This window comes from Blennius ocellaris (assembly GCF_963422515.1).
Source record: "Blennius ocellaris genome assembly, chromosome: 1".
In the NCBI taxonomy this organism is placed as follows: Eukaryota; Metazoa; Chordata; class Actinopteri; order Blenniiformes; family Blenniidae; genus Blennius; species Blennius ocellaris.
Genome location: NC_137650.1, coordinates 10952733 through 10975852, shown reverse-complemented (window position 1 = coordinate 10975852; position 23120 = coordinate 10952733). Strand labels below are relative to the sequence as shown.

The following is a 23120-nucleotide window of genomic DNA, read 5'->3' as shown; positions in this document are numbered from 1 at the left end:
ATGACATTGTTTTTCCATTTCACATTCAGACAGCAGTGTTTAGACAAGAGCCAGGGTAGTGGGTGGTGGGATTAATGGAAGACAGCAATGTGCCTCCGCCGATCCAGATGACGGTGGAGTAAATGTACATTTTGCTGGAGAAGGGCAGAAAAAGCGCTCCAGAAAAGCCGTATTTTCAAGCTTTACAGAGAAACTGAGACGAGCGTTGCACTCGTTCCCAAAAAGTGCCGTTTTCTAAGACTCACGCTGTTGTGCGAACGGAGCCTAACTAGTGCAAACGGTGCAGACGTCTAAATCCCAGGGATTACGGACGGAGTGAAAACCTACCAGGTACCCCGCTCTGCTCGCTAGTTGACAAGAGTTAATAGGATATTAGTTTCCATTCGGTGAAGAGGAAACCTGAGCGTAGGCCCGACTGGTTCTCAGCACTCCAGCTTTCACACTCTCGCACAGTTGGGGGGGGGAGAAAAAACCGATGGGTGGAGAAAAACAGAATGACTGAGCACCATGTCAGGTTGTTTAGAGGAAGCGGGTCAATAAAAGTCGCCTCGAGGAACAAAACTGGCAACGGTATCAAATATGGGATTCACAGCTGGAAATGATTAAGAACCTAACTGGAGAGAGCTTTGAGCAAAAAGGTGATTTGGAAAAGCTGATGTCAGACATTTTAGTTCAAAAAGAAGGCATTTTGCTTCTCCTGTCGCACTTCAACGTGACAGTTTGTCATATATTAAACTCATTTGTCCTCAGAACTGGACTACACGAAAAAAACCAGGGCAATCAAACATTTTCGAAATGTGCCCGTCAGGGTGAAATGCAACTTTTTGTGAAACACGCAGTACTGCACGTGTGTGCAACAAAAGAAGCATCCCATCGTGTTTGTGCTGCAAACTTTGTATATTTTATTGGAGCAGCTGGAGAAATGAAACTCTTTTTTTATTTATACATACAGTAGAAACTGAGTGGGTTAGTGGCAATGCCATTTACAGTTGCCACCACTCAGAAATATCAAATGTTGAGTTTGCATAAAGTGTTTGCTGTCCAACAGAGGAAAGACACACTGAACTGAGATTCAATGAGATCTTTGCTGCTACATCTAAATCTCAGACAAAACCACCAAATCTTCAAAGATTCTGGATTCAGACTTTTCCCCGGCATAATTCGTCTTTCATTCATCTTCATGGCCAAGTCACCAAAACCTCTTTCTAAAATTGTTTTGATTTGAAAACTGAATCTTGAAGAATATGTCATAGTGAAAGGAATAGTGAAGATTTATCTAAATATTAAATATTCATGTTCACGCTAAGATCTAAAAGAAAAGATATGCAGAAGCGTAAACTAGAATGAATTGAAACCTATATTTTCACTGATGCATCATAATAATTCCAATCATTTTGTACATCATTACATTGTATTTCCTGCTTAAACATGCATCCCTACTATGTTTTCCGTCACGTCAAACAACGAAAAAGACACTTCAACATGTTGGATTCAACTGAATGCAGAGCATGAGGCAGTTTCCTCCGACACCCTTGGCCATCTTTCTTTCTAGACATCCTGTTCCAACTGAGTCTTTAAGAGTCCAACACAGCTGCCAGTGGACCCCTCAGCCTCCACGCTGCCTGTGTTTTGCATGCGTCTTGGCCCGGATGGAGTTGCCACATGGCGAGGTTTGGAAGAGGGTCTCCTCTTCCAGTCCCAACGGCCACGGAACCCACAACCTCACATTGAGTAAGAAGAACCTGATGAATCGAGGCATAGGACGAAGCAGAATAAAGAAATTAACAATGATTCCCTCAGTAGCACACAGCAAAGAGGGAAGAGCCCAAATGTGGTGGACGGGTCTGTGATGGCACTGGTCAAAACTGTGCAACTTGGCCAGATTCAATCATAGAAAGTTGTCCAGTAGTACATAAACCACACCGATTTCAGCGGTGCTTGGTTTTGGGGTACCAAGCTGGTGTTTTATGGATATGTTTTTTTTATCCGAAGCCTGGTGTGTCAACCACTATCTGTAGAGATCAATAGTTCCACCTTTTTTCCCCAGAGCTCACCTGTGTTCAGATGGCAGGCATAACAAATGCAAAACACCAAGACCCATTAGACAAGAGTGTGTTTGGATGGGACCAAATCTGTGTTTCCATGCTGCGTTCAGAGGTATAAACAGATGCCGTCGCTTCACAAGCATCAGAAACAATATATCTATATATGACACAAATACCGGTACATAAAAAGCAATCCTAGACATTGGGAGTGAAAAGATGGTTCCAATGGATTTGTGGAAGGGAAACTGGACACTGCATACGTTGGTCCACGTCCCTTCCAAATAGAAACAATTATCTGCACAGAGTCTACATTTCCTTTCTCACTACAGACCCCCATAAGCAGAGGTTATCCCAAGGGAAGCAGACGTGGCATCAATATTAATGAGGCCTGCTGGCTCCTGGAGGGCAGCTCTGCTGGCTGCCAGCCGGCCTGTTTGCAGGGCACGCCGTATCCCAGATTGCACCCAAACAAACGCATGTGATGGGAGCGCTCCTCCGGATGCGCTGGAGTTGCGCCAGCCCATTCTGATGTCCTTCCTCCAGCGACGGTGAGCAGCCCGGGGCTAATGTTAGCTCGTACTTCTCTGCTCACCGTGCACGTCAGCTGCTCGCCTCCAACAGGAAAGGGGGGTTTAGGTTTCCTGGAGCGAGCTCCCTGTCGCCAGTAACAAAAAACGTCAGGCCAAGCATGCCTCTGGCCATGGGCCTATAGTAAATCATAGGAGCATGTATGATTTACCTGCGCGTGCACCCTGGGAGGGTAAACAACTGCAGAAATGCAAAAACATTCAAAAGGAAGGCGGATTAATAACATTGTAGTATTCAGTAACAAAGAGAATACATCCAACCCTCACCTCACTTTTTACCTGTTAAACAACCTGGCGAACTAAACTCCTATTCAGACACTACATTTACACTTTTTCTACGATGGATGCTGCTATTCATGGTACCGACAGCAGTTGCTTTTTGGAATACGCAGCCATATTTGTGCGACTGTCGCATCCCAGCTAGGTGGCTTTAATAGCTGTGGATGCGGCAGCTGTTACCTATGCTGACAGCTCCTTATCCATCTGCCACGGCGAGGCAAACACAAGCCCTGTGATGCGCTCGCCACAGGCCCGGCATTAGCGCTCTCGTGAAGTCTATTTCGGCCTTCATGGGCAAAACAGCTGCCCTGTAGTCCACACCGCAGCGTTTTTAGACACTCCAAAAGGTTCAGCTCAAAGTAAAAAAAAAAAAAAAAAATCTCCTGTCCTCTACATCTGTTGCCAATGAAGCAAAGGAATGCATTTTCCCAGTACTCTAATGTGGGTTCAAATGAGCAAGGAAAAAAAAAAGCAGAAGAAAAAAAGCAGGTCAGTAAAAACCAAAGATACTTTCTCAAACATCTCCAGAAACTAGTGTTTGTGCAAAATGTGCATACATTAAGGATAACTGATCACGCCGCGCAACGCAAAAGTCCAAACTGCATTAGTGAGACGCAGCCCTGCAAAGACATTCCACAGAGGCAGATAAGTCACAGTGAGGTCTGAGAATCAGCAGACGGGTCGAGGAGGTCAGTCCAAATGACAGGACAAGTGCCGTGAGCAACTGTGTGACAGGAGCTGAGCCAGGCTCGTCTTGCCCACAGAACACAAGGAGAGTATTGTGGCAGCCCCGGTCTCCTCATACCAGTGCAGAGTGGAGAGACGAGAAGGGGGGAGAAAAAAAAGAAGAAAAAAAAAAAAAGCACACATTTGCACATACAGCTGCATGACTTTGCGAGACGACGAGGGGGAAAATAAAGGCCTTGACCACTATTTAATACCAACGATAAGAATGGATTTTCTGTCGTCAGCATTGGTGTTTCTCCTGGAAGTATTCAGCAGGCAGCAGCTTGTTCTGGTGGCAATGTGTAGTTACGTTTACATAACTAATTCTGTATTGGTCCCACCTAATAATCCCCTTTCTTGTAGCTGAATACATATTTTCTTTAATACCCACTTATCCTAGTGAAGGTTTCCTTAAGTTTTTCTCTTCATTTTTTTTTTTTTTTTTAGGGGCAGATTGCACACTGTAATATCCCTGTTGCTCTAGAACAAACCACAGATGACTAATGTGGGATTAAACCAACTAGCCCTATCAGTCAAGAGGCTGATACAGTTGGCTGGATAATATTAGGCTAACCTGTGCTGTCATAGCAGACATTGCTAAGTAGCTTATGGCTCCAATAAAAATAGCAGGCAGGCCACTCTAACAAAGGACACACTTGAGGGCCCCACCGGTCTGTCACATATACAAACACACACATTTCCAGGAATAACGCACTAATTCGGGAATACATTTTAACAGGCATTTAAAAAATCAAACTGTTAATGTATTAAGCAATTACAGGCTCAAAGGGAGGGAGACACAAGACAGTCCCAACCGATGTGATTTAATCTCGGCCGCTGCACAAAGCAGAAATACCTTTCGGTATTCGGCAGTTAGCAAACAGAATAAGCTCAGATATCCTCTCCAAATAACTGCACACAATGGAATGTGTTAAGCGCGCCCAACCGGTGCGTTTCAACAAGCGAGAGCTGCGATGAAAGCCTCTGACGTCAGTTCCATTCATGAAAGGTTGGTGGCAACCTGTGGGGATGAAAATGGTTCCCTCAGCCTATATTGGGCAGGCCGTATATACTGAGGTTTGCAGGATGTGTTGCGTGCCAGGCCCCAACCAGGCTGTATTTATAGTCCAGACAAAAGTTTAAAAAAAGTTATTCTCCCACTTTGGGCACAATAGCAGAGCTTTTGGATGCGACACAGAAAGATCTAGATTCTAGATCTATAGCAATGAATGTAAAATAGACCGGAAGTGACTGAATAGTCAGAAAAAAGTTCACACTACTCAACAAAAGAGATGAGAATTAACTACATTGTACAAAGAAACAGCAAATCGGTGCAATGCAATGTGTGGATTACTTTTTTTTAGGGTAAAGGAGTTTGCTCACAGTCTATTTACAACTATTACCAATTCAATGTTTTATATCTATTCAAACAATTCAATTATTGCACTGTCTCACTCAAACACCTGTGAAAAAGACCAGATATAATTGTATTTTTCATGTTAAAAGAGTACCGAGGGATACTTTACCATAGTCACCTGTATAAATCACAATCATTTGGACAGTCGAAATAGAAAAGTCACATACTAACACCAAGATACTGTTTATAACACTAGAACTACTCCAAAGAATGTAACTTAAGCTGTACGTGAAACCTTTATCTGCTTTACCATTTCCCACTTGGTCGCCGACTGCGACGTCTTACCTGCTCACAAGCCAAATATTTTCTCAACGTTTGAATAGAGATGAGTATCGCAGGAGTTTCGTGCTCTTGTTTTATTTGATCATCTCTGGTACATAAGCAGTCATGCATCTCACTGGGAACATTTGACTGAGGGGCAAATAGCTGACCACAAACTAAGTCTGAACTGGTTTCCCAGGAGACGGAGGGGGGTGTGGGGGGGGTGAGATTTCCCAGGCCATAAGCCCTCTCCCCCCTCCATCCGTACACCCCGCTTGCTGCTCGGCTGTGCGAGCAGGCCTCTTCTCCCCGGCTCGGCCCTGAAAGCAGCCCGTTCGGTGGAGGTGTAGGGAAACGAGCGGCCCCCTGAACTGAGCAGCAGTGAAACATCAGCCGCGAGGAGCCGCGCCGCCGCCTCTGGCCACACACCAGTGCAAATAAGTGTTGTTAGTTCTGCTCATCCAAAGGAAAATCCTGTCAAACAACATACGTTTAAAGCACACAAGGCAGCATGTGCCTTTTTGCTGGGGTTGGTATTATCCGACAGATGATGCAGAAAATGCACCCGAGCCAGGCTTTATCAAACATGGGCCGACTTGGAAAACAGAGATAAAGTGTCATAGATCACCGTCAAGCCTTTTTTTTTTTTTCCCCCTTCTTCTATATTTTATGTTCCATGGACTAAAACAGTCTGTAAGCTGAAACTTCAATTCTTGTAACACCTGTTGCTCTTAAATACCATCTGAGGAACAGAAGCCATCTCAAAATTGCAGTCTTCATAGATAAAGTAGCAAGTGGGCACAAGAAAGAAAAAAATAATAATAATAACGAAATGGAGACCTTGATTATTCTGTCTAGACAAAGTGAAGAAATAAAAAAAAAAAAAAATCAACACAAATTAAAGTCATTCTCACTCACAGCATAGAGTTATCTCTTCTCTCCACTAAGCAGAGGCTTCGCTCCGACACTCACCTGTATAATCAAATGCCGTGTGGCAATAGGAACACTAAAAATCCCCCTCCATCTAAGAAAACAGCATTCAGGTCTGGGAAGCGCTTGAACTCCACCCGAGTCGGGCGCAAACAGTAATCTTGTGACTGTATCTGGACTTCCTCACATGTGCATCCGGATTCAGTGTGTCACCCCTGGTCATGCCACATACTGACAAAAACACAGGCCAAAAAGAAAGTTTGAAAAAAAAAAAAAAACTACTGACACCTCAGTCTATGGTGACCATTCAGGAATCGCAGTTCAATAAGCTGCCGAGTAGAATGGCTTTGGGCATGCACAGGAATTCTGCACAGCAAAGCAAGTATTTCTATAGTGACACAGCTGTGGCGGATGTCAACACGGAGGTTTAGAGTTGTTTTAAACACGGAGATGCTCTTCTAATGCGACTCCGACGCCGATAGCCTCATATCCAACAGTTTGCTATTAGCGTTTTTTTTTTTTTTATTCCAAGCAAGCATTACAGCCACTTCTCGGTGTCGTTTAATATTTATGTTCACAAACTCTTCTACCGCTGTAGATCAATGTGATCAGCTCCCAGGTTATCAAATAATTTACCCTCGTAAATTCGGAGACTTTCAAGAACTTGCTGCTTGTGATGAACCGATGCTAACCATGAAAAGACTTGGGTCACAAGTGACAGAGATGGTGACCAGCCAAACAATTCTCAGCGATTAGACCAAAGATATGCGTCAATCCAGAGTCTTTGCGGCACAAGAGATAATCCCAGTCGACTGTGGGCGAAGGTAGACTACCCCTTCAACAGTTTGCCAATCCATCACATTTGGAGAGACACTGTTCAGACCTGGCGTTGACACGCGATTCGAGTGGTCCGATCAGCTCTGAAGCAGACCGTTTACACTTGTCCATATCGTGACTTTCAGGCGAACCCTCTTAAGATCACGTTATGTTACTACCTCTACGTATCTCCTGCGAACAAGGCAGGGCACGCAGTTCTGATTGGTGATGGACGGTCTCCTCTGCCCAGGTCACTATAAGGCACTGTGTCTCTGCAGACCCCCCCAGGCACAGACGTCCATGTTGTTTTCCGTAGTTTCTTTGGAAAGACTGTACAACTCAGACGCACAGTTTCAAACAAAAAACATGACACGCACTGATGAAATAAACGTCTTAAGCACGACATATTATCCTGCAGCGCCACCATCATGTATTCGCGGTGCATGCCGTTCACACTACAAAGCCTCTGTGGTCAGATGTGTCTGCGACCACTTGGGGAAGTGGTTTGAGTGAAAGCGCTTTGGTGCCTGTTCACATTTTTCTTGAGGACTCACCACTTGTGATCGGGTCGCCTGAAACGCATTGTTGACGCCCGGTCTGACCGGGGAGAGAGAGAGAGAGAATCGCACACACTGGTATTCACACCTATGTGGAACTCAGTTTCATCAATGAAACCTCCCTCAATCTCAATTCATCCAAAATGTATTGCCGATTGTAGTCAGCCATCAAGGATGGAACTCTTCTTGCAATCCCTCACCTTCCTGCAGTCCCGCTACCAAATTCCGAGTGGTTTAAATTCCACATGTCTGAGTCCGTTTGTTGATTTCATCTGTGAAAATTGTCCACAAAAACACAAAGTCCCAGGATTTGAACCAGAAATCTTCTCAGACCCATTGAAAAAAAAAATCAAAAGAGCCATTGGACATGGTGTCAGACAGAAACCTGGCGAGACGGTGTACAACTACAACCCCTTCACAGAAGTGGGGCAACGTTATTTATTCATGCAATCCCAGATCTCTAGTCTGTGCGGTAGACGCTGTGTAAAGCCACATTCCTGACATCACTGCAGCTGCTTCAGTCCAGGCTTCTCTCTTCGTATTATTCATAATATCATACTAATATTGACGACGTATGGAGGAGGAACATTGCACGGGGCGTGCGGAGACCAAAAACAGCAATTACAACACAAGGCTTCGAATCAGCAAGTGGCAACTAAGTAAACAGCGACGACACAGTTTTACACTATAGATTTAACCCTGGTAAAGACGAGTGACTGACGCTTTGGAGTTCATTACGGAGCGGATCACTATTTGGCAGGACGGTTGTAACTGAAGCCGGTTTCATCGAAACTCCCCGGGACGACACGGCCTCGGTCATGTCGCAGCTATTAATACGGCCTTTTAACGCACTCACCCGGAAAGTATCCCCTGTATCCACGCGTCAAATGTTAGAAAACCCCGAGGGATATGTGGGGAAGAAACACGGCGTGCGCGCACACACACACACACAAGGTGGAGACTCCCCGGGGCCACCCCCGGTGCGCTGCAGCCCGTCTTTGTCGCTCTGCCGCCGGCCACACGAGAAGCGGCCAGCCGCTGTTAGCTCGCAGGCTAAAACCACTTCCACGGCCGGGCGAAGACAGCCTATACAGAACACAAACTGTGACACAACACGAGGTGTAGCGCCCGTAATTTTTCCCCGTCTGTCTCGGGTTAACCTATATTCAGCCTTTTTTCTGTGCGGCGGGTGGTTATTCTTACCGACCGCAGCGCAGAACTTACAGCCAAGCACGCCCAGCGCCGTTATCGGACATGCAATCAAACCGCGGTCGTCGCTGAACGCGAATGCTCGCAAAAAAAAACAAAAAAGCGGGTCTCCCGGTTCTTACCTTCACTCCCGCCGCTTAAACGGTGTCGGGGCACGGCTCAAAAAACCCGAGGCAAAGCCCGCAGACACTAACCAGAGGCAGGGGGGGGGGGGGGGCAACAGCAATAAGAGATAGCGCCAATCGCTCCTCCTTCTCGAGCCGAGGCGGATGCGCTTCATCAGCAAACGCCAAACCCAGAGTTCGTGCACCAATAATTGAGCCCCGACGTATTGCAAAGAGGGGGTCGTGGACGATTGCATTCAGCCCTGAAAGTGTTTCCCCGGGTGGACTTTAACGCCGCGGGGGGTTCACGTGAGGCGAAATGTGGAAATAAGCGGGTTGAGGGAAGGTGCGTCCGATAATGGACGCACTGGTGTTTGCATTGGAACTGAACGGGCTAAGCCACATTGCTAGACGAGCTAGCGTTAGCCACCTAGCTTAGCTCTCTGCGACACGATTGTAAAGCGTCGTTAAAAAAATAAATAAATAAAAAACCACGAGCCCAGGTGAGCGGTACGAGCAGCCCCGGTTGCCGGTACCGATGCCGGGGATCGAGTAGGCAGCTGAGGAAGAAACACGAGGAAAATACTGTAACGCGTTGAGTTGATCAAAGCATCGCTCACCAGCTCTGGGCATCCACCCTCTTGACAGCGAATTCCCTCTGTGTGTGTGTGTGTGTGAGTCAAGACCACATCAACACGCACACACTGAGCCCAGGAAGAGTTCACACAATAAAACCGGCAACATGAACACACCATCCAAACTTTAATTTAAAAAAAGTACAGCAACATGTATGAATGGGATAATAATGATAATAATAATAATAATAATAATAATAATAATAATAATAATAATAATAATAATAACAATAATAAAAGTCATAGGCGTTTTCAGAATAACCACATAAAGGATTTGTCGCCATCTAGTGTTTAAGACACGGTATTACAGCTTGTAGTTCATTCTTTAAAATAGTCACTTGGGGGCGTCAAAGTCCACAAACTAGTCACAGTGACGATCATGAGCAGCAGCGTCGTTTTAAGTGTGTTTTTCTTTCACCTGGACTCGCTTGATATGTTTTGAAGTGTATGTCTGATCCGTTTGTACTTATGCCATTTCTGTGGATAATCTTAAAACAATAAAATGAAATTAGTGAAGCTGAATCTTTAAAAGTATAGTGTATGACAGTTTTTTGGACCTCGTTGAACTGGTGAACAAAGCAACTGTTGTGTACAATGGTGTAGTTTGAGTTCTATAACTTCAGTAATATCGACATCCAAACTGTATCTGTTCAAAGGATTTTTTTTTCAGCAGCTTATTAAACTAAATGTTACTGCACTGTTGCTGTGGTGTCCCTCCCCGGCAACCTAACCCGGCCTGACAGTGTGGAGGTGTGACTTGCATGAGGATTTTGTGTGTCTCCTATAGGTGGAGCAAATGTGGGCCTGGACTGGGTCACCCTTCAAAAAGCGTTCCCTCTGATCTGTCAGGTCCCACTCAGCCAGGACAGTTGAGCACAGCGGAGCACAGCCCCCTCCCCACTTCACACCTCTGGACAACATGGGACTCACTCAGGACCCCAGCTTCCACAAGCTGCAGGACTGGTACACGGCCCACGCCCTGAACCTCAACCTGAGGCACATGTTCGAGGCCGACAAGGAGAGATTCAACAAGTTAAGGTATACAGCTCAACGCCACTCAGTTGGAAGACATTTCTGTGTGTCTCAGGAGATGTGTTGTTGTTAAAGCTCTGCCAGATCTCCAGTTCACGATCACACAGTGTCTTTACAAAGTCCTCTGATATGCAGTGATGTGGAGAAATGTCTCGACCTTTGCTGATTATGTCACCGTTTTCTTTCTCTGTGTGTATCTATGTGGACAGCCTTACACTGAAAACCGAGGATGGAGATATTCTCCTGGATTACTCCAAGAATCTCATCACAGACGAAGTCATGAAGATGTTGGTTGATCTGGTAATTTAGCGTTCATCCGACCAGTTATTACTTTCCCCTGATAATCAGCCTTGTCACAGCCTATTCATCTAACGCAGCCATTGTGTTGAGTCAGAATGTGTCTCTTTCACGGATTCATTGTCAAGCAACTCCGCAGTGTAGTGCTTCACCGCTGGCGTCCATTGTGAGTCTGTAGTGTATTCATTAGCGCGAACATTCATTGTTTCTTTCAGGGCAAATCGAGAGGCATTGAAGCCGCCAGAGAGAAGATGTTCTCTGGAGATAAGATCAACTTCACTGAGGTGCTCACCGTTGAATTACCCCTCGACTGACTTGTGTCGAATGACAACCAACAAAATACAGCAACATGTGGGAAAAGCTGCAGCGCAAAGTGAAAATATAAGTGGGCATTAACTTTTTATTTAATCTGCCGTGTTGCGTGCGTGAAGGGTCGTGCTGTGCTCCACGTGGCTCTGAGGAACCGCTCCAACACTCCCATCATGGTCGAAGGCAAGGATGTGATGCCAGACGTGAACAAGGTTCTGCAGAAGATGAAGGGCTTCTGCCACGTGAGTGAAAGCACACAACAACAACAAAAAAGGCTCAACACTTGAAAGCGAAGATCATATTAATATATGCAATTTGTGAACCAACTCAGATGAAGTTCACGTGGACTTCTTGTCTGTTTGCAGAGAGTTCGCAGCGGTGAGTGGAAGGGCTACACGGGTAAGGCCATCACGGACGTCGTTAACATTGGAATCGGGGGCTCCGATCTTGTGAGTGCACGTTACGAAACCATCTAATATTTTGGTTCTTCTAAAAACCGACGTATTGAGACACGATCCTTTCTAAATTCTGCCCACGGTGAATTGATTTTGAATTCTAGGGCCCTCTGATGGTGACTGAGGCTCTGAAGCCGTACTCAAAAGATGGACCTCGCGTGTGGTTTGTGTCAAACATTGACGGAACCCACATTGCCAAGACGCTGGCCCAGCTCAACCCTGAAACCACCCTCTTCATCATCGCATCCAAGGTAGCTGGATATTTAGAATCCATAGCATTGGGAGGAAAAACAACATGCGACTTTATTCAAGCTTATGTGTCTGACAATATATTGAAAATGACGGCCTGTGCGAGAGCAATCAGATGTGACTCTTGTCTCTGACAATCTATATGTTTTCCCTTTATTCACAGACATTCACCACCCAGGAAACCATCACCAATGCTGAATCAGCAAAAGAGTGGTTCCTCGGTCATGCCAAAGACGTGAGGATACAGAAATCCCAATTTGTATTAAATGGTGACCTCGACGCTGTCATTCCTAACCGTGCGCTTGTGTTTCAACAGAAATCTGCCGTCGCCAAACACTTTGTGGCTCTTTCCACAAACGCTGTAAGTCACACAGGATCCCCTCCAGTTAAAACTCTCCTCCGCTCATCGACGTGTGCACGCTCCTAACAGTCGTTCTCTCTCCCTCCAGCCCAAAGTGAAGGACTTCGGCATCGACACGGAGAACATGTTCGAGTTCTGGGATGTGAGTGGCAATAAAACAGACTGTGTGCAACAGGCTCATGGCCCACTGGACTGTGATGGGAGAGCAGCGGGGGCTTTAAATAAACTGGCCTTTTGACCCGTGAAGTAGGTGGGACAGTCACTGTGGACATGCAGCTGCTGGGTAATCAGAAGCCACTCTCTTCAGACTCAGTTATTATTGGTAGCGACCTTCTCTCTTGCAGAGGTCACTGTAAAGGCTGAGTGGAATCAAAGGTCAGGGAGCTGCATTTAGTTACATTACCTCTTGAAAGGTAGCAGCTGTAATGTCGGCTTTATATCACAGAGAAAACAGCTTCCAGTGAGTCTACCGAACAAACTTTTTATGCGTATTGCTTATTGATACATATTTAGATATGAGGGGAAAAAAAAAAAAGGATGGTGAGTTTCACTAAAGCGCCTCTTGCACTCTCATTTGTACATGACGCAAAATATTTACACCCCATTGAAATGTTTTCCTCTCCTAGTGGGTTGGAGGTCGTTTCTCCCTGTGGTCTGCAATTGGAATGGCAATCGCTTTGCATATTGGTAAGTTGTTTTTATTTTGTTTTTGTTTTTTTAAAGAAAAAGTACAAAATAGAATTGATCTATTCGAATTTATGAAAAACGTGTGCAGATATTCACCTCATGCCTTTGTTGAAGGAAATAGGGGATTTCCCCTCTTCTGGTCCATGCATCTCCATTCTTCTGAATCAAGCATCTCTTTTTACGGATTAAAACCACAAATGCAGACAGGACTAAAAACAAAAACAAACAAAAAAAAACTTCAAATACATATGTTTAAAAAAACTGTAGTAAAGCACTATCTCACCTCACATGCAGTATCAACGTTATCTTACACCAGACAGCACAGCGATGTCTGATCGCTTACACAACTCAATAGTTTGTTACTGACACCTGTTGAGATCATATACATGAGAAAAAGCGATTATTTGATCTGCGCCAGCTGGAAACTTTCATTGTGAAAATGTGATCTTTATTTACACTCATGCAAATGGCACAGCTGTTACACTGGCGGGTTTGCTTATGTAATCGTGTTCGAATCTCTTCATTGCATTTGCATTCGATTAAGTGGGAGGGGAAAGTGTTTTAAAGAAATGAACAGTAGTTTCAAACTCCATTTATTACTATTTTTAGAATGATTTCTTTTAGAAAGTGAAAATGTGAGTCAGGAATCAGTAAATATATCAACTTCAATCTCAGGAAATGACAAATGCCAGTGCAGCACTTTAAGACGGCTCATACTTGAGTGCACTAAATCCTCAAGTAAAGACTAACTGGTTAAAACTCCTGCTCAGGTTTTCTTCAGCAATTGTGCAGAACATTGCCTCCCAGGTACAAGCAGATCATAATTGCAAGGATTTAAATTGATTCTTGCTTCTAAATTTGTCGTCAGGTTTCGACAACTTTGAGAAGCTTCTGTCGGGAGCTCACTGGATGGTAGGTGCACGCAATGAAAATGTCCCAGCCTCTGGGACGTAAGAGAAACAAATCTATTTTTTTTATATATATATTTTTTGAGCATAAGTCACAAAACATCTTCTCTCTGCACTTGCAGGACAACCACTTCCGCACAGCCCCCCTGGATAAGAACGCCCCCGTCCTGCTGGCTCTGCTGGGAATCTGGTACATTAACTTCTTCCACGCAGAGACCCACGTCATGCTGCCCTACGACCAGTACATGCACCGCTTCACGGCCTACTTCCAACAGGTCTGTCCTCCCTCTGCACATCAGCGCAGATGTTTGGGAATGGGATTGAGATTGTGCACATTAAATGACAGTGTTGATTTAAATCATGGAAACATCATTGTAAAGATTGGTTTTTTGGTTTTTTTTAGGGTGACATGGAGTCAAACGGGAAGTACATCACCAATCACGGAGCCCGTGTGAACTACCACACAGGGCCAATCGTGTGGGGAGAGCCTGGAACCAACGGGCAGCACGCCTTCTACCAGCTCATCCACCAAGGTACCAGCAGCCAACATCAATACTCGTCCACAGCGACGGGAACCCGGTCCAGTCAGATGGAATGGGTAGTCATTTCTGCAAAATCCATACGTTTGTGCTGTTACTATATCTATCCAGGAACACGCATGGTGCCCTCTGACTTCTTGATCCCAGCTCAGACACAGCATCCCATCAGAGACAACCTGCACCACAAGGTATATGAATATATATAAATTAATTATCTGGCTCAAGTAATGAAGAGGAGGGAACCAGTGGTGAATGAAGTCTGGGCAGATATGAATCTTGAAAGTATTTTTTGCATTCAGGAGACAATATTGTTAAATCCGTTTTATCTTTGGACTGACAGCAACAAGCCCAAAAATAAATAAATTAAAGCTACATAGGAAGAAACCACTTTTATCTTTTGTGACGAAAATTCAAATGCTGAGAATACAATATAATTTACACACCAAAGACAAGAGGTTCTTGGAAAAATGTCATTGTCGTTGGTAGTTGTACCTTTATTCCCAATATTTTCCTTTCATCATCTGCAATCTGACTTTGTGTTCTCCTCTTGGAGATTGCTGGAGAGTTTCAGGGAGATCCAGTGTGGGAAAGAAATCAAGGGGATAACTTTGCAAATAGGATTTTAACCTTTATTCTTAACCGGTAGAAGGTTAAACAATCATTATCTTATATTCAGGTTAACCTGGACTCCAGTATGTCAATGTTTTGTAATTGTGGAGAGCCCAAAGAGTTCAATGACTTCAGTCACTGTCAATCCTGAATACTACATCATATTTCTACTAATCACGAAATACTCTTGCTTTAGATCCTGTTGGCCAACTTCCTGGCCCAGACAGAAGCCCTGATGAAGGGTAAGACCACAGAGGAGGCCAGAAAGGAGCTGGAGGCCGGCAGCCTGAGTGGAGAAGCTTTAGAAAAAATCCTCCCACACAAAGTAAGTAATGTTATAGAGAAAACAAGTGGTTATAAGGAGTGAAAATGCTCCTTGTTGCCTGACAAGTCACATTCCTATGGGGAAGTGCAGGCAGCAGTAATGGAGTAGTGCCCTCCAGTGACCATGAATCCACATAGCAATCCAAACTTTGCCAAGAGCCTCTCTGATCATATAAACAAGGATCCACTTGAGGGCCTTTCAGTGTAAAGGTTCCCCTGCGTGTGGATTTCATTTAGACACTTCGTTGTCCATCCACAATTCAAAATCATTGATTTGAATTTAATTCATGACACTAAATTGCCTATTGACCATCTGTCTCACTGAGTTTGTCCTGTGATGAGCGTCGGACCGGCTCAGGGTTTATTCTGCCTTCAACCTAATTTGAATCAAGCTGTATGTAAGATGGATGAATGGACAGAGAAAAGTGGAGTGCATAATCGACGATTTCTACAACTTTAACACAGGTATTCCAAGGAAACAGACCAACCAACTCGATCATCTTCAAGAAACTAACACCATACACTCTTGGAGCACTTATTGGTGAGAACAAACACACAACTACATGATCCTCCGATTGTAAATCCCTGAATATATATACCATAGTTACGTCCTTTTTGTTACTGTTCTGCAAACAGCAGCCAGTGTTGTTTTGTCTTTTGTTGTTTCTTCATGTTCTTTTCATTCCATTGCTACACAATGAGGAAATAACCTGAGTATTGTACACAAGATAGGCTTTTCCAAAGTACATTACTGCACATGTTTAGATAGCAGAGAAGACAATGATCACCTAGAGGGGGGATATCTTTAAACAGCCTTGGAGCCATCATGTCCATCTTAGGATCAGCCAGGACGTTGTGCACTGTTGCATAGTAACAGGCAGTATGTCTTTCCCTGGGAACCCAAACTGAGAGAGATGGGTATAATATGAAAATCTCATTTGTGTTCCCTACAAAATCCCAAAACAGACATCCATAGAAGTTGATCCGTCGGTCTTTTCCTTTGTTTTTTTTAACGTCACGACGATGCTTATTCTGTTTCACTTTGCAGCAATGTACGAGCACAAGATCTTTGTCCAGGGCGTGATGTGGGAGATCAACAGTTTTGACCAGTGGGGGTGAGTTTGTTTCTATCATGAGAAGGAGATCTGCAGTGGTAATGTTTTGTGTGTGTGTGTGTGTGTGTGTGTGTGTGTGTGTGTGTGTGTGTGTGTGTGTGTGTGTGTGTGTGTGTGTGTGTGTGTGTGTGTGTGTGTGTGTGTGTGTGTGTGTGTGTGTGTGTGTGTGTGTGTGTGTTATATTTATAATGCTCATATATGTGCTCATACTGTCAAACAACAATCCCAGACACACGTTTAGTAAATGTTTTTATTGGCTAAGGATCTGGGGTAAGTTTGTATCATCTGATTTTACTTTTGGTCGTCTGCTCCAAGAAAATGAAAATTTCCAGGTGTAGCAGGAACCGGCTGAACTATGAAGGTGGTGTCAAATTACAAGCACTTGCCGTTGCATGTCTTCATTAGCTGTTAGATACGAGGCTTCCTCGACCATTATGAAATAGCTGAATTTTAAACTATTTCCAATTGCAGATTGATTGAGAAGCCTGCATACATTTGTTCTAATTGTAAGTTAGGAAAATGTACTTTAGTGAAATTATAGATGACATTTTGACCTGGGCGTGGCCTGTTTGTGTGGACTTGGCATGCCATCCCTGTTTGTGCATGAGTTTCCGCTGAGTACTTCCAGTTTCCTTCCTTCCATGGTCCAAAAACATGTGTGTGAGCGTCGCTGTGGTCTCTAGTGTGTGTGTGAGAGATTACCATCTGCGACCCTGAACTTTATAAATTGGAATAGAAGATAGTTGGATGGATTAAAAAAAAGAAAGAAAGAAATATAATAGATCACATTTAAACACCGACTGGCTGCATTTTGCAGTGTGATTTATGGTGGAGAAGTGTTCATTGATTCATCCCTCTCTCCCTCCCCTCTCTGCACCATTAGAGTGGAACTGGGCAAACAGCTGGCAAAGAAGATCGAGCCCGAGCTCAAGGACACCGCAGAGGTCCACTCCCACGACTCGTCCACCAACGGCCTCATGAACTTCCTCAAGAAGAATTTCGCCTGAGTCCGTTGGCCCTGATAATCACTCTGCTCCACGACATTATCCGTCTCCTCGGCTCTGGAGCTGCGTGGACAGAAGTCTGGCAGAGGCAGCTGGTCACTCCTACACAGTCGAGCTGAAGTACCCTGTATGATTGTGCTCTCATTATACATATCGTGACTGTCTCCAGTGCTGTCTTTTCTGTTTGTTTGTTTGTTCACCGCTGTTAGGGGGGGGCGAAAGGGGTTTTGTATTAGACTGCTGTGGCGAGCGGAGTGTTAACACTCTGTCCCCACTGTTACAAGAAATGTTGTTACTGAAATAAATAGCTCCATACAATTTTCTGGTTGTGCCTTCAATTCAAATTGCAGCTTTAAAACACTGTTTCTAAATGTGCAACATCTTGGGCAAACCCCTGTGACTGAGGTTTCACACAGTGGTGTCTTGGCGAGCACTCGTCGGTGCACCGGCTCAATTCAAAGCTCGGGGACTTTCTGTGTGGAGTTTGCAAGTTCTCCCTGGGTGTGGTAGGGGTTTTCTTTTGGGTGGTGTTAGCTTCCTACTACAATCCAAACACTTCCAGTGTAAATCGATGGCTCCATATAACGTGTAGGTGTCTTTCGGATGGTGTCTATGTTTGCCTTGTGATGGATTGTGACCTTTCCCTGCAGCCCTGAAGTCTAATAAAGCATGGCTGGAGAGGCATCCCGTCACTAGATGGCACCAGAGTGCCAGTTTTACTGACTGGGAGCCAACTAGACTCCCAGTAATCAACCATTTATTCGGTGGAACAAAGAGTCAAAGGTCAGTCCATCTGCACTGTTCCTCCCAACAAATCCCCAGACTCTGCAGCATCCATTTGCAGAGAAAAACAAACACTTAGACTAAATAGCATCTGGATCACAAGCCAGTGCTCACAGGCACTATATTTAAACATCATTAAAGCAGATTCCTAATGTTCCAGGGACATAATTTACAAACATTTGCCTGTGAGTTTCTCCTGCAAACATACCATCATTATATCTAAATGAAAGGCAGTTTCATACAAATAAATCATTTGGTTACTCACCAGATGCATAAAAGACTTACAAACTAAAAGAAAAATAAACAAAAAAGAAAACACGCAGCGCTTCACACTCTCCGAGCCCACTGCTGGGTACAATTACAGAGTGTGTATGAGGACAAATAGAAAGTTAAAAAAGAATTTCAGACCCCCAGACACTGCTGGGTTTTCAGTGCTGTTGCCAGGCAACAATACATTACTTCAAATCTAACTTGTGCTTTTTTATCTCCAGCCCTCGAACAAGATACAGAAGAAGTCAGTTCGTCTGAGAACAAAATCCTTTGTCATTGTCATTTAACGCTGGGAAGTATCGTACAAGAATCCCCGTTGGTTGTATTGTGCCAATTACAACATGTTAAATTGTACTTAATAAAGAGAAGAAGAAGAAAAATTCATCATATCAACTCTATATGAACAAACACAGAGAAGGCAGAAAAAACTAAGTTTAGAAGAAAAAAGAAAACCTCCAGCAGATCCAGACTCAGGGGTGGCAGCTTTCCGCTTGCAGCAGTTGGAATTTATGGGAAATGGAGAGGGAGACGAAAAGGGCATACAACAACAACAACAAAGTGAACAGACAGCATCATTATGTAGTAGAGCAATCACAAATTTCTCACAGTCAAAGCTGCCTGCAGGAAGGTATACCATAGATATAAAACACTGGATGCCTCACGGCGCCACCTGTGATGCGCCTACAGCGCCACCATCTTGGCGTGGTTTCCCCGCTCGTGATCAACATGCTGTATAGATCCCAGGCTAGATAATCCACAAAAAACATTCGGAGCTTGCTTGCTAGTCCATATATCAACACAAATAATGCCTAATTTTAAAGCTGAGGAATCCTTGGGAGGGGGAAAAGTCTTCCCCGGGATAGAGCCTGGGTGCCTTGAAGCCTGGGATCTATATATTTAGCACAAGCAGGAGACCTCGCCAAGACGGCGGCGCCGTAGGCACGTCGCACCAGCAGGCACTGATAGGTCCTGCAGCCTATCACAAGCAGCGCTCCGTGGCCAACATCACCAATGCCTGTTTCAACCAGATGGTGAAGTGCAGCCCTCTTCACAGAAGGTACATGGCCTGAGTGTCTCCTGTACCGTGGCGCCGCTGTACCCAAGGATGTCAACTCTGCTGGTTCTCTCCGGGTTCGTGGACTGGTGTCCTACTGGCGTCAAGGTGGGCATCGACTTCCAGCCTCCCACCTGGAGGAGACCTGGCTACGGTGCAGAAGACCGCATGCATGCTGAGCAACACCACCGCCAGCGCTGAGATCTGGACTTGTCTGGAACGCAAGTTTGATCTGATATACGCCAAAAGGGCCTTCGTCCACTGTCACTTCCTGGAGGAGATAGAGGAAGGAGTGTTCTCTGAAGCCAGGGAGGACATGGTGGCTCTGGGAAAGGATTACTAAGAGATGGGAACCGATTGGGAGAAGATGACAATCAGGGGAATACTAAGACGTAAAAGTGCCGCCATTGTTGACCAGTTTGTCACTTGAAAGTTTGTAGACATGTTTGTTCAGAGTAATAATGAATGTTAAGTTTACCCTCGTTCCAAGAGCCGTGGGTAAACTTTTATCTTCCTCAGGTGGAGGAAGATAGTCTCAGGTTTTTCCGCTTTCACCCCCACCCCCACCCAACACCACCCAACACCACCGCAAACGGACTAAGTGGGGAAGAGGGTGGATGAAAAGTTTACCTGTTTAGACTCCTTTTTCCAACTGTGCACATTCCAGCAAGTTGTTATGAGTCTCCCGTTTCTCTCTTGTTCAAATTAGTAAAGTGTCTTAAAGTAAAAAAAACAAAAGAAAAAGACAGAGAGAGAGAGAGAGAGAGAGAGAGAGAGAGAGAGAGAGAGAGAGAGAGAGAGAGACTTCCTAAAGGAGTTAAGGAAAGGCGATCACGTTGTGACAATCCAGCCACACTTTCACTAGGTGAAGTAATAATAATCTGACAGCAGCAATGCTTAGTGGTGTCTGCCATGGTGAATAAACTACTAATTTCCGATAATGGACTACAAAAAGCGTATTGATAACCCCTGTGCCTCTAACTGCTGATATAATCTCAACTATCACAAGAGTTAAATTGAAATCTAAGGAAAAAGAGGCGACCAGGCTAAGAGGAGCAAAAGTGAAGTGGCTGCCAGGTGAATAAATTGAGAATAGGCTGCACATGGAGTTTACTTTACTGTGTTCGTTAAAGTTTTTCAAGGCATATTATTCCATTGGTTAACTTTTACATGATCCTTTTAAAGGTTGTCGCCGCAAGGGATTGTGGGGCAGCATCATCTCGTCTCCTTTGGTAAAGGATGCATCAGTGTTTCCGAGGTTAAAGGAGGTTATAAAGGAAGCATTGAGTCTCCTTTCTTTAGCGTATAAAGAATTTGAACAGTCCTTATCATGGCTGCCCTTTAAACTCTTCCCAGGGTGAAGGAAAAGTGGATAGGAAAGGAGATAGGAGGGACCATTCAGATACAAAGATAAAAGCACAAACTACAAGAAAGAGTTTGAAAGCTATTGACATGTGCAATGTCCAGATAGTTAATCATCTTAACTTGACCTCAACTAACCCTAACAATTATATGAATTCGGAACGTTTGTAAAGTAGAGCCTGTGTTAGGCTGCCAAACTTAAACTGGGTTCCGTCAGCCCAAAGCTCTTCCTCCAATTCTGCACTGAGAAAGTCTATGAACCTCCAGTGAGCAGCATTGAGGATGACATGTTCTGCTGGGATGACATGGGACTAACAGCTCTTTAAGAAGTGATGGGTCCTTATTGTTGAGAGCTTTGTAAATAATGACAAGACTGAAAATAGCATTTGTGATTCCACTGCAAGACAATGAAGCAAAATCTACAGGGGAGGAATGGGTTTCCTCTTTGCTTTCAAAGAAATCATTATTGTTGAGGACCTGACAGCTCAACGGGCCGTGGATATTAACTGGAAGCCGCTCCTCGGTTGTGACACGCTGCCCTTCAGCCGGAGCCAGGTGCACGGGGCTGCAGTACACAAACAAGCAAGCGAGTCTCGCTCGACATCGAAGGAAATGACAGGTCCGGGTTCGGTTCATTGGAGAGTGGAATCAAATTGCAGCAGTGGAAGCATGAAAAAGGTCCTGGGCGCGTTCCTGAGATGTTTGTTAAACAATGCCGCCGTATAACTCCACATTCCACTTCATAGTCTGTTGGCCGGGCCTGTCAGTCATTTCTTGTTTCTTCCCAGCCCCCAATCATGGATCAGTCTGAATCCCCCCCTATTGAATCAGTCAGAGTATCAACCTGTCCCTCCAGCGCAGCACTTGCCATCATGACACCCCCTCCGGCCCCCCCTTGCCTTTGTGACTGAGCTCTTCCAAGTTCACGGTGGTGTCAGGTGAAGGACTGGATTTGGGATTCATCCAAAACTACTTGTGCTTTTTCCAAGATTCTCCCTCTCTCTTTCTGTGTGAGACGTGTGTTTTCTCCACGAGCGTGTCCTCCACACATTTGTATTCATCACATGCTGCAGCGCTGGAAAACAGTTTGACAGTCAGCAACCTCGCATGTAAAAAAAAAAGAAGCCCGGCCTCTGAGCCAGGCAGGGAGCGGGCAGCAGATCTGCAGCTCTGTTTTGATTCTCATTTGAACTTTACTGGAATGTTACTTTAATGAGCATGAATTCGACCGTCCTCCCCTACCCCAGAATCCTCCGGGGGGGGGGGGACTTGTTCTCCTGGGCGTCGCTCGGCAAACACATGATCGAGTTCTGGCTCTGTAGACTGAGGCTGCTGTTGTCAGTGGTGACAGAGAAACCCTGGAGAATGTAAGTTTAAAAAAGAAAAAAGAAAAAAAGAAAAAGAGGAAAAATAGTCATCATGTCAAGCCCAGCTTCATTTTCCCACGACTACAGGAGTTATATAAAGATTAACTTAAGTACGTGGGCAGAGCCTGTCATTCTGCCGCGTCGCTCGCCTGCCGGAGTCCCATGAGATCTGAAGGGAGATCTGCTGACCACTTGTTGCTGAGGCTCGCTGCTTCATCCAGAGTCTCTGGGACTCCTAGCTATCTGGAAAAATCTACTCTTTGCCCATTTCGATCAAACACAACACAATGGTGCAAACTGTTCCCGTCACCAGTGATCGCTGTATCTCCATCCCAGGAGGGAGAAAGACTCGCTTTAACATTTTAATACGAAATGTTACATAACAATCTCTCACAGGCTATATTCCTACATTTGAGACGTTCGTGATTCCTCAGAACCCCGGCTCTGTGGTTCATCTCTGCCAAAAGTTCTTTATCCTCCGAGAACTTTCAGTCATTTATCTGGATTCCTGCATGCAACTTTTTTTTTTTCTTTTTTTTTTGCACACTGAGCAGTCATTGCAATGTACCCATGTCCGAGCTGCTGCTTTCCCAAACCTGCAAAAACACAAATATCCATCACGGTCACAGTGGCAGTCCCAATGACCAGCTTTTGAACCTTTTTCAGATCAAGGTTGGATCATTTCTGTTCGCCAAGAGGTATTTTGTTGTGTCTGTGTGGCGTCTATCACTGGCACTGTAGCAGGGACTTCGGGATCATTTCTTTTATCCTTCAAAGTTGCTTTGTGCCACTTTATGGAAGTGACTCAGATCCCCACCAGCAACAAAAA

The 23120-nt window shown here is 44.8% G+C and overlaps 2 protein-coding genes across 3 annotated transcripts in view; one reads left to right on the top strand and one right to left on the bottom strand.

Moving 5' to 3' along the window:
- garre1 (granule associated Rac and RHOG effector 1) overlaps positions 1-9584 on the bottom strand; it is a 33897-nt gene extending 24313 nt beyond the window's left edge. Inside the window, exon 1 of one of the 2 annotated variants that reach the window (XM_080495680.1) lies at positions 9552-9584. The gene's annotated coding sequence lies outside the window, so the exon portion shown is untranslated. Of the gene's footprint in view, positions 1-8949; positions 9008-9551 lie in introns of those variants that run through there. The other variant, XM_080495681.1, reaches the window with a different exon arrangement.
- An 837-nt stretch (positions 9585-10421) lies between these two features.
- gpib (glucose-6-phosphate isomerase b) lies at positions 10422-17773 on the top strand. Its single transcript, XM_080499845.1, has 18 exons — positions 10422-10604; positions 10808-10898; positions 11111-11179; positions 11327-11446; positions 11570-11653; positions 11764-11910; positions 12072-12143; positions 12225-12269; positions 12358-12411; positions 12896-12956; positions 13825-13868; positions 13987-14139; positions 14268-14397; positions 14515-14591; positions 15209-15337; positions 15802-15877; positions 16385-16451; positions 17335-17773. Exons 1-18 carry the CDS (start codon positions 10486-10488, stop codon positions 17456-17458), a joined length of 1662 nt encoding a protein of 553 aa, XP_080355971.1. The 5' UTR covers positions 10422-10485; the 3' UTR covers positions 17459-17773.
- Positions 17774-23120: the final 5347 nt, after the last annotated feature.

What these genes read in the sequence shown, in the direction of transcription:
- gpib (XM_080499845.1), top strand. Translation starts at nt 10,486, where the DNA reads ATGGGACTCACTCAGGACCCCAGCTTCCACAAGCTGCAGGACTGGTAC. An exon ending in GAATCGGGGGCTCCGATCTT is followed by an intron (nt 11,654 to 11,763) that starts GTGAGTGCACGT and finishes TTTGAATTCTAG; the next exon opens with GGCCCTCTGATGGTGACTGA. An exon ending in AACAGTTTTGACCAGTGGGG is followed by an intron (nt 16,452 to 17,334) that starts GTGAGTTTGTTT and finishes CTGCACCATTAG; the next exon opens with AGTGGAACTGGGCAAACAGC.